Source organism: Pongo pygmaeus, chromosome 7 (assembly GCF_028885625.2).
Source record: "Pongo pygmaeus isolate AG05252 chromosome 7, NHGRI_mPonPyg2-v2.0_pri, whole genome shotgun sequence".
Lineage (NCBI taxonomy): Eukaryota > Metazoa > Chordata > Mammalia > Primates > Hominidae > Pongo > Pongo pygmaeus.
Window position 1 is genome coordinate 87,180,144 of NC_072380.2, and position 16,410 is coordinate 87,196,553.

Genomic DNA, 16,410 nt, shown 5'->3' on the forward strand with positions numbered 1-16,410 from the left:
GGCATAACTCATATTTTAACATCATTATCCAGTTTAAATTAGATCAATCTGATTGCATTTGGTAAGTTAAAAGGCCCATCTTTGCCTTTCTCTTATTTTTGTTTTTTTATATTCTCTTTTTACAAGATTATAATGGAATTTATATACTATAAAATAATGAAAAAAGCTTTATTTATCTTGGCCAAGCTAAGATGAAAACTGTTAGAAGTATTATGGTTTAATCCATAATCAGTAGATAGGAAAAAAAAAGTATGTCTCCATATATCCAGTCTTAGTTCTATACACACTATTTCCATTAATGCAAATATCCACACTACTTCTAAAAACTAGTAATGAGATTTAAAGATATAGTTGTAATTTGACAAAACATTTTAGTCTAAAAATTTAAGGAGCTTAATTTTTATGGAAAAGTTTATCTACTTTGGAAAAACATCATTACTTACCCTTTTAAAATGAAAGCAATGTTTCACTTAAAGAATGGGACTGGCTGTTCACAAGGTACATAACGGAATCTTTATAACAGAAGACTGTGATCTTCATATAACAGAGTACTTCATTTTCTGTCAGTTTCTAAGTTACAGATGTGATATAAATAATAAATGTCCTCACATACAAATAGCCTGTTTCCTTTCAAATCATTTGTCTCTACTAATGCAAGACTGCTGTTGTAATATTTTTGGTCAGCTAACTTGGTGCATGCTAATTGAGAATTTTAAAATTCTTTAGCTTGTGCATTTGCTGAAATCAGCAGATTACCAAGTATGTAGGATAATTTGAGGAGCTCTTACTGGGTGAAGTGCATCATATACTTTTTACCATTTGAACACCAATTAATTATATGCTGAATATTTTTGTGATAAAAATACAATCTCCTGTTACTAGAGCTTGACTATTTATCCTCTTATAAGGCTCACATATTTGATTAAATCATTGTTTGCTCTGTAGTCTTAGTCAATTTTGTAGAAATATTTTTTTCAGATTTCTCAAGACCCCTACACTTACAGATTGCAGTTTTATAGAAAAAAGTAAAGAGGTATTGCTAGGTGAAGCTGGTAAATTTTAGCATCATAATATGTGAAAAAAACCCAGGAACTTTAGAATTTAAATTTATAAATATGTATTAAATACCTACTAAGTACGATTATTATGCCTAGCCTCATGTTAGCCATGTGACTAGGTTTATGAGGACCAAATAATAAGGATAGTCTCTGTAGAGCATTCTAACATAAAGGCTCTCACTAGTAGATGCTCAATAAAGGGTAATTTTGTAACAAAACAAACTATATCAATATTATTGCAAAAGGGATAAATCAAGTAAAGCATTAATAAACAAGCTCCCTATTTCTTGGCTTGTTTCAGAAAGCAAAACATCGAAATAAGGAAAATGATGTAAATTTTTAAAATTTAATTTTAGCCTTTACTGTTACCAATATAATAAATCCATAGAAATGACAATTTATGCATAATATTGACCTAAGCAGTCTGAAAAGCTTCTGCCTTTTTTTTTTATTTCCGTGAAACAAAATTGTCATTTGTTTTTCCTGTATAAAATTTGTAATAGTTTTGGCCAGGCGTGGTGGCTCACGCCTGTAATCCCAGCACTTTGGGAGGCTGAGGTGGGTGGATCACGAAGTCAGGAGATCGAGACCATCCTGGCTAACACGATGAAACCCCATCTCTACTAAAAATACAAAAAAAAAAAATTAGCCAGGCGTGGTGGCGGGTGCCTGTAGTCCCAGCTACTCCAGAGGCTGAGACAGGAGAATGGCATGAACCCGGGAGGCCAAGCTTGCAGTGAGCTGAGATCGGGCCACTGCACTCCAGCCTGGGCGAAAGAGCGAGACTCCGTCTCAGAAAAAAAAAAAAAAGAAAAAAAATTGTAATAGTTTCATAAATTGGGTTATAATGATATTTATATGACAGGTTATAACTTTTAGGGAACCATGTAGTTGGTATATTTCTTTTAGAATTTCATATCACTTAAGTAGGCTGAGGCATAGTCTATTCTGGATAAAAAATGACAATAAATAAATTAATGAAATTAGCTCAAGAAGACCTTGAAGAAACAAGATTCCTGCAAGTCATGTCCTTGAAAATTTCCATGTCTGGTAGAACAATTCAAAATAAACTATCCAACTATTATTTAGTAGCCGTTTGATTACTATGTAGTAATTATTACTTAGTGTCTTATAAGAATTATAAGAAATGTTATCCAGTTTTACATATATCTATAAACAATTAGATCTTTAAAATTTATTGAATGCTCAAGATGTAAAAGTAGATATTAAAGTATGTCAGCATTTTCATTCAAGGTTTACCAGCAAATTGTAGGTAAAAAAAAAAAAAAAGTTTACTAGACCAGTACCTGCCTTCTTAGTAGTATGTAACAAGCTGTTAAAAACAGATTGGAATACAAACAAGCAAAAACTTCCCCCAATCTTTGTTTTACCTGAACTCATCTAAGTAGAAACTAACTCAACTTGGACTACTGACTTTGGCATTCCGCAAACCAACAGCTGAATATGGGCAAGATAAAGTTTGCAGAGCATGCAGAGCAAGTGATTTTACAACCATAAGGATGACGGTGAATGCCTAGCAGTTCTCAAATACAGTAAGATCAGTTTCCAGTCAAAGGGGACACCCTTCTTCCTGCAGAAACCCCAGACAGCATCTTTTACAACAATCAACCCTTTAATTCAAAGTTATAGAAACTCAGATGGATTTATTATATTTAAATGGTTCTGGTTTCCATGGTATGTGAAGTATATACACTCTAGAGTATACAGTGTTATATAAATTTTAGAAATAAAAACTGTAACTATTTCTTAGAAGCTATGTTAAGGAAGATCTGCTTCAATTGGCAAGGGTAGTTTCAACTGAAGTATATTTAGAATACTTTTAGGAAAATTGTTGATGCTATCATCCACTAATGATTATCATGTAGTTATGTTGACAGTCTCATTTACTACTTAAAATTGTGTTTTTTCCAGTTTTAGTTTGTGTTTCCTTTTAGTGATGGGTGTGTGTGTGTGTGAATGCAGACAAGCCACTTGATTAAAAGTAAAGTGCCATTTGACAGTTTCTTGAACTTTGGGAGTAGATTTTTTAAAATATCATGTGATTGATTAAATATTGATAATTGGATCCTATGTTTAAATAAAAAGCTTTTGGTCATATTGTATTAGAGCCTGAACAACCAAAAAAGTGTTTGGAAATGTCTTTGAAGTGAGCTAAGCCAACCGGATATCAGTAAGGCAGTAGGATTTCTGGAGGAAGAGCATTCCACGCAGAGAGGAAGATAAATGCAAAGGCTCTAAGACAGAAGCCTATTGTGTGTGTTTGAGGAATAACCATTAGGCCCGTGCGACTGAAGCAGGGAGAGAAAGTGGGAAAGGAGTAAGATATAAAGTTGGAAAGGCAGTGAGGATAGAAGATGCAGGGCTTATTGACCTTCCTGAGGCTCTTGTCATTTACTCTGAATGTGATGGAAGCCACTGGAATATTTGGAGCAGAGGAATTATGTGTTTGGACTTGTACATTTGTTGTTGTTGTTTTGTTTTGTTTTGAGATGGAGTCTTGCTGTGTTGCCCAGGCTGGAGTGCAGTGGCATGATCTCAGCTCACTGCAACCTCCGCCTCCCAGGTTCCAACAATTCTCCTGCGTCAGCCTCCCGAGTAGTGGGATTACAGGCACCCAGGACCATGCCCGGCTAATTTTTGTATTTTTAGTAGAGACGGGGTTTCACCATGTTGGCCAGGCTGGTCACAAACTCCTGACCTCAGGCGATCCACCCACCTTGGCCTCCCAGAGTGCTGGGATTACAGGCATGAGCCACCGCGCATGGCTGGACTTGTACGTTTTAATATAAGTATGGAAAACAGATTGGAGAGGGCCAAATTGGAAACAGGGAGACCATAGAAGAAGCATAGAAGAGCCTATTGCAGTAAGTTAGACAGTAGATGATAGAGCCCAGAGTTACCATGATTGAGGTGCTTGGGGATTCTCTGATCTTGGATATGTTTTCATGTATAGCCAATAGAAATTGCTGATGGGTTGAATGTAAGGTGTGAGATTAAGGGAGGGATTGAGGATAGAAAGGTTTCTGGCCTGAGCACTTGGAATCATGGAGGTGCCATTTATTGCAATGGGAAGCCTACGGAAAGAACAGATTTGGGAACTAGAGAAGGAGATTAGGAATTTGGTTTCATACATGGTAAGCTTGAGATGTTTATTATAGCTAAGTGGAGATGTTGAATAAGCAGTAGGATATTCAAGTTTGGAATTAAGAGATGTCCCAACTGGAAATGTAAATTTGGAAATCAGCCATTTAAAGATGATAATTAAAACCATGAAATTGGATGAGATTCCAAAGATGTAAATATAAAGAAGAGAAACTATGAGATGTATGAGGCAGACAATGATTCAGATTTTCCAAGTTATTGGTTTACTAAATTCTACAGATACATTGCGTACCAACTTCTCAGATACATTGAGGTGCTTTCTGATGTTTCTTTTGGCTTCAAATCCCCACATTAGAAAGCTTCCTAACTAATTTTTTTAAATCACATTTATGCCAAAAGATAGAAATAGATAAACAGAAGCAATTGTGTCTACTGCTTGGGCTTGTACAATTGACCTATTTCAGGAGAAAAAATGAGTAGTTTAGAATGTTGAGCTTACTTTGTGTATGCATATCTGTGGTTTTACTAATAAGAAAGACTTAAGTAACCAGCTTACTTAATATATATATAATATATTATTTTTTTCAGAGTATACTGTCCTCGTAACTGTATGCAAGCAAATCCACATTATGCTCGTGTAATTGGAACTCGAGTTTATTCTGATGTAAGTATCCTAATTTATACAGCTCTCAACATTCATGTATATATAAAAATGTATAGACACATTTAAATGTATATATGTACATTTATATACAGAGCAAATGAACAGACTTTGTTAATATGCATTCTCAGAAGAGTTAAACATCCATATCACTGAAAAATTAATATCCATATGTACGATATGAGGGTATAATTATTTGACAAAATTTTTCTTCACATTCTCCCCGCATGTTTTATATAAGACACATAATGAAATAGTCTATAGTTATTGTTGGGAAGGAAAATGTGTTTTGTTTTTCTTTTGATTCTTTAGTATTTGAAGTCTGAACTGGATAATTAAGAATTTGTCAAAAGTTGAAACAATATCTTCACTGCCAAACGGCATTTAAAATGTAGCATAGAATCATAGAGATGCTACATTAAAATATGTGCAAAAGAGAACTAGTTGAGGGGATGTTGTAAGAGATGACTTTAGTGGGGTTGGACAAGGAATATGAGCTGTGATGGCTCAGGCTGGAGTGCAGTGGCATGATCATATCTCAGTTTAACCTCAAACTCGGGCTCAAGTGATCATCTTGCCTCAGCCTCCCAAGTAACTAGAAGAACAAATACATGACACCATGCCTGGCTCTTTTTCTGTTGTTGTAGAGATGGGGTCTCACTGTGTTGCCCAGGCTGGTGTGGCCTCAAGCAGTCCTCCTTCCTTGGCCTTCCAAGGTTCCAGGCCTGTTAAGTGCTTGTTGAGCCAGGTTTTTAGTGTCGGTTGGTAAAGAGGATCAGGGAATGTGTTCTAGTGGGATAAGTGACATTTACAGAGTAACGGAGTTAAGAGTCAATGAGCTGCACATCAGTCTAGCAGATAGCTTTGTCTGTAAGCTGCTGAAAATTGGAACGAAAAGGGGCTTCAACCAAGTTAGTCTGAGATAGAGAGGAATCCAGCTCACATCAGTGTGCAGACAAAGTCTGAAAGTGCATGCTGATGAGTTTACGTTTTATGAGGCAAACACTTAGAAACCATTACAGATTTCTAAGGCAGAGAGTTACAAACGCAAATTTAGGAAATGTCTTATGCTCATATTCAATAGAATATTAAGGGAATTTGATCATGTAAAGAGGCCTGAATATGTACATTACCACCTATTTCTCTTGGTGAGCTTACTTACCAAGATTTTTTTCCGTTCAGCTTTACCTTTGCAATTATTCTCCAATTCTGAGTCTCTCTCAAGCTCCAGATTTGCACTAGTCTTACGTGCCACTGAAATGTCCTGCTGGTATCTTGAATGTACTAGTCTTCACATTTGTGCTTATATTCTTGCCTCTGTTGAAATACAGTATTTTTGAACATTTTATGTCAAAACTGTGGTCATTCTTCAAAACCTAAATTATTGCCACTTTCTCTGTGAGGTTGCGTTGCTGGACCTTCCAACCCAGGTATGAAGTTGCCCTTATTTCAACCCCTGTAACTTCATTTTTTCCTTTTGGCACTTAGCCTGTTGTATTGGGTATTGTGATTATTACCCTACCTCTTTTATTAGTTTGTAAGTTTCTCAAGGGCAGCAGCTGGGTTATTCATTCATCATTTTTTGATCATTAATTTGATGTCTGCCAAGCTGTGAACAAGACAGGCATGTCCTGCCTGAACAGAGCTTAGAGCACATAGTTACGTCAGATATTAACCAAGTACCATGCACATAAATATTTGTTGAAACAAGTAGATTAATAAATATATGGGAATATGCATATCTGAACTCAACAGAGATTTCCAAAGAAATCCTACTTTTCAGATTTTCCCTTTAAGCAGGAGAACTTTTAATTTTAGTCATGTCTAGTGAAAGTCTTTCAAAATATCCTGTATATTTCTATATCTTTAAAGTCATCTATTTGCTAGAGTTAAGGTTTTGTTAGAACTCATATCTTGAGATCATTTTATCTTTCTACCCTCAGTGAAATGGGTGCATAATATGTGTCTTACATAGGTCCTTTGAAGAGTAAGTTGGAAATATAAAGATTACTGTCAAATGGCAAGTACGAAATCAGAGATACAATCGTTAATAGCCAGTCTTCCTGGCCCTACAAAATACATTATCTCTCCAAATAAAGGATGGAAATGTGAGAATCAATCAGCCAGACTCCCTCCCTCCTTCCCTCCCTCCTTCCTTTCTCTTTCTTTCCTTCCATTTATAGAGCTAGACCTTGTACATTCTGTTGCTTTGAACTTTTATTTATAGTTTATTATATATTTCTGCATTCATTAAAAAAATTCTATTTTTACAGATAATTCTTTTCATCATATATTAGTTTTTAAAAAGTCTGAGTATGAAAAGAAAATGTCTTCTGACCTTTGAACTCAAATAGGGATGCCTGCTGAATGCATAATTGCAGGCAATACAATAGTCTCAAAACATATTAAATACTTGGACTTAGTAAATGTTATATCTAAGCACTTTTGTTGCCTTGGGAAAAATGCTGATTAATATCCTTTTAACAGAACGAATACTGAAATGTGCACGGAATTATTTTTAATTCCATCCATTAGGAACCATATTGGATGCAAATATAATTCAATGGGACTTTAAGTGTTGAAGAAAATGCCTTTGAGTAAGGATGCAGGTTTTAGATACATGGTATTTTGCGATACAGCAAAAGCATGGAAAGGATTAAACAGCTTGGCATTCAGACTCTGATCTAATAAATACTGACTGATGCTCTAGAGTTCACAGCACAGTAATAAAGCAAGGTCATGTAAGATATACATGCTTATTTTAAAAAGCATATTAAATCACTCACATGTGCATAGAGATAAGAAAAGAACACACCAATGGGATCAGAAAAGACCCATGGGCATTTGACATGGATTGCTTTATACTGAAACAGTTCAAATATTGTCTTTGGTTGGATTTCCTTGGATTGTACTTAGTTGTTGACAAATTTTGGTAAAACATTTGGACTAAAGCAAATGTTAAAATCTTGAGAAGATTTTAATGGACCAAAAGAAATGATCTGACTTTTAGAATTCAGTAGTTTTAAAAATTCAAAAGTATTGGACCTGAAACAATAATTTTCTTCTCCATAGAAATCCCATTCAATTCAGATTATATGACTAGTACAATGTAATCATAGGACTTTCCTGGCATTTCATGTCAGACCATTCAAACTGAGTTGACAGGCATTACAAATCTAGGTAGAAGCTATGATGATTCTTCATTTTTTTCTTTTTAGGGTTATTCTTTTAGGCAAAGTTTCTCTGTGTAGATTATATTATTTACTAAGAAAAAACCTACCCCATTTCTTGTATTTGGGAAGAGGGGCCATAGTTATATGCAGAACTATGGTGGAGTTTGTATTAGGCAAAAGTGAACATACATGAGGGATGAATAATCTAACCTATGAACATTTGGTCAGAGTGAGCCCAGTATAGAACAAAGGCTAAAATTTAAGAATGACAAATAGGACCTAGAAGAGATAAAAGAAGCTAATTTGCTTTTTATTGCTTTGATACTCTAAAGCCTACTGTTTGGACAGAACAGGTGTTTGCTAGATTAGATTAGGGAGGGGTCTTACCATTGCAGTCACCTTTAAGGTTGCCCTTCAGACTTGCTCCAAATTGGCTTTGACTTTGTGACGTTTCAAACACTCTTTTATGCACAAAACCTCATCCTGTAGCTGCTCACTGGCTATCCATGACATCAGGATGTCAGCGACTTCAGTCTATTAATAATAGAAGAATAGGCTGGACAAGTCCAGGAGGAATTTCCAGTAATGGCAGTTTGTTTCTTGACCTTCTCAGCTGTCCAGTATCTGCAGAGCAGCAGTACATGCTGGAGTGGTTCGAAATCACGGTGGTTATGTTGATGTAATGCCTGTGGACAAAAGAAAGACCTACATTGCTTCTTTTCAGAATGGAATCTTCTCAGAAAGGTAAAAACAAACATATGTATGTATACTTTTAAATATCATCTATCACTGTATTCATGATTGCTTTACAGTTGACCCACTTTAATATTTTTAATTTTTTTCAAAGTTAAGTGGCAGAGCCAGTGTGTTCCTTTGCACACTTGTGTACCAGTCAGCCTTCCAGGGATGGGAGAAGCTGTAGTACAAGCTGTAGTACCAGAGGTGCCTGTCTCCTGCAGGCTTATAAAAATCAACATGAAAATCGGATTAGAAGTCAGAACTACTCTTTTGTTAATTGATCTTATAATTAGGAACTTTCTTTCATCCTCTTTTGGATTTTCTAGATTAGTTTTTATATTTAATTCTTTCTAGGTGAGCAAGGCACAGAATATTTCTCTAATCCAGTTATCTGACAAAGTATTTGACAAAAACAATGTCTGATTTTCCCTAGAACCAAATTCTCTTATTGTTTTGAAGTTGGACGCCTAGTGTGATATAAATGAACTCTTTCAGGTCATTTTTCATCTTATTTAACCCACCCACTAGTGTCATATATTTTGGTAATTTGAGAAAATTCATGTAACTCACTCTATCAGGTATCAATAAATATTAAAATAAATGAAGCAATGGTGATTTTTAAAATCATTATTACTTATAAAAGTAATATTAAAAGTCCTATTTATTTGTATATAGAAAAATCCCTAACTTTTAGATGTTTCCTGGGTTCTTCAAAATTGCCAATGGAGAGCACACACATGTACACCAAAGGATGTGTGTCATACAGGGTATCTAGATTACCTTCAACATAACCATCTGGGTGTCATCCTCACAAAAATACAAATCTGCATTATCTGTTTTCATATTAGACTATATCAAGAGGTAAGTGTTGAGAAAGTGACATCTCTACAACCTGCTCATGGCCTCCTTAAGCAGAATAATATATAAAATGGATCTTTGAGTTATAAAATTGGATATGCAATTTTATAAGCTAAACTGAGTGATATGGTTTTATTTATGCCTCATAATTCTTAGATTTATTTTAAAACTATAAAATGATAGGTGATATCCTAATAAAACAGTATAATAATTATTTTTGAGTACCTACTATGAATATTCCAGATGTTAGATGCTCCTGAGCACTCTTAAGTATGTTAGCTCAGCTTCGACAGCCCGGAAATGTCAGGCCTATACCCGGAGATATATATATGTGTATGTGTGTGTGTGTGTGTGTGTCTGTGTATATATGTATGAGTGTGTGTATGTATGTGTGTATATGTATATGTGTGTGACTGTATATATGTGAGTGTGCATATGTGTATGTGTATGTATATATGTGTGTTTCTGTGTATATATGTGAATGTGTATATATACACATATATAGATACATATATATACTTCTATATACACATATGCATACATATATATACACATATACATATATATATGTTAACTGAGACTCTGAGGGGTTAAATGATGTGCCCAAGTTCATATAACTTGTAAATCTCAAAGCTCAGATTCAGTCTGTAGGCTGAGAGATATGTGTTATTCCAGTATTTAACTGTGTACAAAAAGGAAACACACCAAACACATTCACTTCCTAAGGCACTCAGTCAGTTTGTTTCTCATAAGTAAAATGGCTTTGGATTGGTCATCTACTTGCATGAAAAACCTGGCATGCATGCATGCACATGTGTGTATATGTTGTGTGTGCGCACTTGTGATACCCTTATTTTTGCTCACTCAAATTCTCTCCCTTTTTTCTTGTATGAATAAATATATAAAAGATATTTTACTTTGTCTCTTTCTTAGCATTTGTTTTATTGATCTCCAAAAGTCTTTTGTAATTATTAAGAAAATAAAACTTTATGTAAAAGCTTCAAAAGCTTACAGTTGATTTGAATAAATAATGATTAATGGTACTACCAGTCTGTTTTAACTTTTAGACATTTAAACAAAACATACCTTGATTTATGTTGCTAAATAAATATAAACAATTTAATAAAGAGTAAAATTTATGAGTCTGCATTACTTTTAACTTCTATTTAAAAGTACTTTCAAAATGAGATTGAATGTTGTGTGTGTGTGTGTATTTTTTCATTTCAGTGAAGATATTCTTAGGTCTTTCAGATTTGACCATTAAGTATCCTTACTTTTTCCTTGAAATTATAGATGTTAAGAGTATTAATCTGTATGATAGCAATGTAATTTAAATTTTGTCAGACTTGGGCAATGATAATAAGCTAGTGCTCTAGAGTATTGCCTAAGTATCAGCTATCTTTTTAGCTTGTAACCATGCATATCAGTTGTAAATCTGAGTCTCAGTATTCCCCATGAAAGTTGAATAACAGCTGCTGAACCCTGCTTTATTAGAATGAAAAGAGGTAATATAGGAAAACATGATCTAGAATCTGTGAAGTTCTGTGGAGACTACTATTATTACCATTACACATCTTAAATGTCATTAGTAAACTTGCAGCCCAGCATAGAACCAAGAGTTAAGAGTTATGTCATCCTCATTCAAGCTTTGCAATAACTATAAATTATAGTAGCCTAAGAAAGTTGACCGTCTGGATTCATAGAGCTGCTTTTTTGACTGTCATAAGAAGGCATGATTTATAAGAAGGATTATGTATAGAGATGATGTCAATATACTTTTTGTATTTTTTTTTTTTTTTTTTTTTGCAGTTTACAGAATCCTCCAGGAGGAAAGGCATTCAGAGTATTTGCTGTTGTGTGAAATGGAATACTTGGAAGAGGATCATAAAGACTATTCCAAATGCAATATTTCTGAATTTTGTATAAAACTGTAACATTACTGTACAGACAGAGTACATCAACTATTTTCAGCCCAAAAAGGTGCCAAATGCATATAAATCTTGATAAACAAAGTCTATAAAATAAAACATGGGACATTAGCTTTGGGAAAAGTAATGAAAATATAATGGTTTTAGAAATCCTGTGTTAAATATTGCTATATTTTCTTAGCAGTTATTTCTACAGTTAATTACATAGTCATGATTGTTCTACATTTCATATATTATATGGTGCTTTGTATATGCCACTAATAAAATGAATCTAAACATTGAATGTGAATGGCCCTCAGAAAATCATCTAGTACATTTAAAAAGAATCGACTCTAAAACTGAAAGAAACCTTATCACATTTTCCCCAGTTCAATGCTATGCCATTACCAACTCCAAATAATCTCAAATAATTTTCCACTTAATAACTGTAAAGTTTTTTTCTGTTAATTTAGGCATATAGAATATTAAGTTCTGATATTGCACTTCTTATTTTATATAAAATAATCCTTTAATATCCAAATGAATCTGTTAAAATGTTTGATTCCTTGGGAATGGCCTTAAAAATAAATGTAATAAAGTCAGAGTGGTGGTATGAAAACATTCCTAGTGATCATGTAGTAAATGTAGGGTTAAGCATGGGCAGCCAGAGCTTTCTATGTACTGTTAAAATTGAGGTCACATATTTTCTTTTGTATCCTGGCAAATACTCCTGCAGGCCAGGAAGTATAATAGCAAAAAGTTGAACAAAGATGAACTAATGTATTACATCACCATTGCCACTGATTTTTTTTTAAATGGTAAATTACCTTGTGTATAAATATTGCCATATCATGGTACCTATAATGGTGATTGATATATTTGTTTCTATGAAAAATGTATTGTGCTTTGATACTAAAAATCTGTAAAATGTTAGTTTTGGTAATTTTTTTTCTGCTGGTGGATTTACTATTTCCCATAAACATATTAAAATTAATCATGTTTCAAAGTTTTATTTTCAGTTCCTTTTGCATGCCTATTTTGATTTAGAAATCACTTTAAGATAAATGAACAAAATTATTGTAAGTCTGCTAAATTTGGTTTATTGACATTAGTATAAATAACATACTTAATACCAGATGTCTACAAAATCGACCTAATTATTGAGGTATTTGTATGTGAAAGAGAAACACATATTTAGAAACATAGCAAGGGAAATTTTGAATAAAGAGAGAGATGAATTTATAAAGTAGGAAAAAAAGAATCTGAAAGATACAAAGTGATTATAAAAGAATTGACAGGACAATAAATACTTCAAGTACTTTTAGAAAGTAAATGAGTAGGAGTTTAGGAGGGATAAACAAGATAAATTCCATGCAATGATCAAGGAAAGCAAGAGAGCAGATGATACAAAAGAAAAAGAAGGTTCGCATAAATAGCTTCTGGAGTGCAAATTATAAAGACATCAACATTTTTGATCATATAATAAGTATTGGCTTAGAGCTAAGTGGTTCCAGATACTGCTAATTAAAACAATAATGTATACGTTAAAGATTGCAAAACTTAAAAGCAGATTTTTATGGGAACTTTTTTCGAAAGGATACATGACTACCTTCTTAAATAGTATGACTTTACATAGACTCTTTTTCTGGTCCTTACTGCTCCTCCCACAACAGGGAAGCCTCATCAGTTCTGTCAGTATAAGGTTTTCTTCTATTTGCCCTTAGTTTAGATCTCCCTCATCAATTCCACTTACTATTGTAATGTCTTCAGCTGGAGCCTCTTTGTGTCTTTCTCCATTCCTTTTTAATACATTCGTATTTCCCAGCCCCAGAACCCTTGAAATTAACTCTTCCATGAGTTTTCATTGCTGAAGAAAAACCAAACATCCTTGTAAAAACATTTAAGAACTTCCATAGTCTTGTTCATATTGTTTACCTATCTTCTACACAAGGCGTGTCCTCGGGTAAGTTATTTAACTTCAATTTACCTTACCTGTAAAATGGAACACATAATATCTCCTTAAGATTGCTCTACAAATTAATTGACACATTATGTGTGATGTACTTAAAGGAATAATAACCACATAATATGTGGTCAGTGGACGCCATTTTCTATTATTATAATCATTTTTGTTATTTAATTTGGGGAAACTATTCATCTGTCATATACTATTGATCCTTTGGCACTTAAATAAATGTGAAATCCTCCAGGAATTTTCCTGTGGTTCTCCTTGTAAGAATTAAATGCTTTCTAATATGATATCCTTTTAATTTGACCATTGTAATTATTTAACTTGTGTTTTATTATATTCTTTAAAGGATAAGCTCTTTGAGAATGGTAATACTCTTACTCATCTCTCTACCCAAGAGCACAATTGCCTCAGTGATTTTTACTTCCGTGAACTCTACAAATGGTATATCAGTATTGTTGAGTGAGCATTCCAACAAGTCCTAATTTTATTTTTGATGAAAATGAAAATTTTTTCCACATTATAGTGTGAGGTCAACACAAACAAAGTGCTATAGCTAGTGAAAATAGTTTATTGATAGACGTGGACTTAAAACAGATCAATGCTTGTAGAATAGTATTAATATCATTATTTTAGCATTTAAAGTTTACCAGATCATGTGTTACTTTAATACTTTTCATATATTAAAAAATAATTATGTATTTCAAGCATAGTATTATGAAAATAAATTACTCTCCTAACCTTAGATAATTTGCATATTACAGGGTCCACTTTTCAATACTGGCCTCTAAAATCTTGACGGTTCTCTAGCTGTTCTAAAATGTTTTTAAAGAAATGTAAACTCTTCTAAATAGCATGGTGAGCCAAGCAAAGAAACAGCTATCATTTTTGCAAACATACCAAATTTCAGATTTGGACTTTAAGCTAATTCATTGCACAAAGAATTACATTGTTAGAGTTGATTTTAAAAACTTATCTGAGGTGACATTTCCACCCTGGCACCATAATATTCAGGAGCTGAAGAAATAGTTTAGTGAAATAATCTGATCCTCTTTTATTAATTTGTTGTAATTAAGTCAAAATTATATCAGTTTGAGATTTAAAAAAGGCAGGCAAACTTGTTAGAACACTGCTCTTATACTTAACAATTAGATATTCTCTAGTTCCTTTTATCCCCCAATCCTTATGTCACCTTGCACAGAATTATCAGAATGTGAAACGGTGCTGGTAAGCAAACATTCTTGCACTAGACCATTAAGTTCTGAAAACTAATTTTCCAATGATTACTAACAAATATTTTCTGATTAAAACCATAGTGAATTGGCAATTATGTTTACCACTATACTGATGAAGATGAAAAGCAGAGGGCCTACACATGACTGTATCTGATAAGCTCAGTAAGAAAAAAAAAAAAAACGTGTACAGAAGATGAAGTAGAAATTAGAGATACGTATTTAAAAGGCATGAACTGATTGCAAATATCATTAGAGGCTGGATGTGGTGGCTCAAGCCTGTGGTCCCAGCACTTTGGGGGGCTGAGGTGAGCAGATCAGTTGAGCCCAGGAGTTTGAGACCAGTCAGTGCATGATGAAATCCCATCTCTACATAAATTAGCCAGGCGTGGTGGCACCTGCCTCTAGTCCCAGCTACTTGGGAAGCTGAGATTGGAGGACCACCTGAGCCCAGGAAGTTGAGGCTACAGTGAGCTGTGATTGCACCACTGCACTCCAGCCTGGGCAACAGAGCAAGACCTGTTCTCAAAAAAAAAAAAAAAAAAAAAAAAAAAAAAAAATTAATTAGAAATGCTTTTTAAAAGCCTAGCCTGATTGAGTCCTTATGCTAAGATAATAATTTTTTACAAAATGATGTGAGAGCCCCATGGTTAGGGACAATATAGCAAAAAACAAATAGCCCCTTCTGAAGCTTTCTGCTTTCATTCATGCAAAAATTACTGAGTTCCTACAATCTGCTATAGATTTGTGCTGATCACTGTAGATATGTTTATAAACAAAAATGCCCTCAGGAAATTAGATTCTCCTGAGGAACACATACTGATTAGATAATCACATGAATAAATATAGGAAACCATGGAGATTATAGAACTTTGTTACTACAAAGAAAATATTTATGGTACCATGGCAGTATTGAAAAGTAGGACTTGACCTTGCAGGAAGAGTAAATATGACTTGCCTGAGGAACTGACATAAAGTTTAGAAGAACTTAAGGATGAGTAGAAGTAACTTGGAAGGGGAATAATTTCTTACATAAATAAACACTACGCAAAATACCTTATGGCAGGACTAGTCTAGAAACAACAGCAACAAAAAGCTGAAGGCATGCTGTACGTGAGTCTGGACACGTAAGCGGGGGAGCAGAGAAAGGTTGAAAGGATCTCTTAAGGGTTAAAATGCACTGTTGGTGCTCTAACAGATGCCCAACATGAATAACACTATGACATGACACATAACAGTATACTCAAAAGCCACTCAGGAATTCAGAGTTTGAGCACAGGAGCAAAGTATGAGATACATTCTGTATTAATAACAAACTTAGAGTTTTATAGCCCTTTACAATAAAGTTATTTAATACTCCTGGGATCTAGAGTTTGATTCTTACATGATTAATATGTCTATAAGCAATGAATTGAAGATGATTGAGAGCAGGAAGACGGATGACGTGTATTGAGAACAAACAATATTTTAGCAACACTGCTATATATTTAATGTATTTGGTTCTCACAACAAACTTGTGAGACAATATTATTTTCCCATTCTTATGTCTTAGAATGTAGATTCTAAAAGGTTAAGCAACACTGTCTAGGGCCTTGAGTTTGGGAAATGTGATTCATGTCTCCATCTCTCTAAATCTAAAGCCTATCTCTTGCTACTGGATCACTCCTGCTGGACATTTCCATGGGGACAGG

The 16,410-nt window shown here is 34.0% G+C and overlaps 1 protein-coding gene across 2 annotated transcripts in view; it reads left to right on the forward strand.

Moving 5' to 3' along the window:
- Window positions 1-15,227, forward strand: part of CRISPLD1 (cysteine rich secretory protein LCCL domain containing 1) — a 51,208-nt gene extending 35,981 nt beyond the window's left edge. The window contains exons 13-15 of one of the 2 annotated variants that reach the window (XM_054498431.2): window positions 4,770-4,845; window positions 8,629-8,759; window positions 11,421-15,224. In XM_054498431.2, the coding sequence (XP_054354406.2) occupies window positions 4,770-4,845; window positions 8,629-8,759; window positions 11,421-11,472 (259 nt within the window). In that variant the 3' untranslated portion in view covers window positions 11,473-15,224. Of the gene's footprint in view, window positions 1-4,769; window positions 4,846-8,628; window positions 8,760-11,420 lie in introns of both variants that reach the window. The other variant, XM_054498432.2, reaches the window with a different exon arrangement.
- The last annotated feature ends 1,183 nt before the right edge of the window (window positions 15,228-16,410 follow it).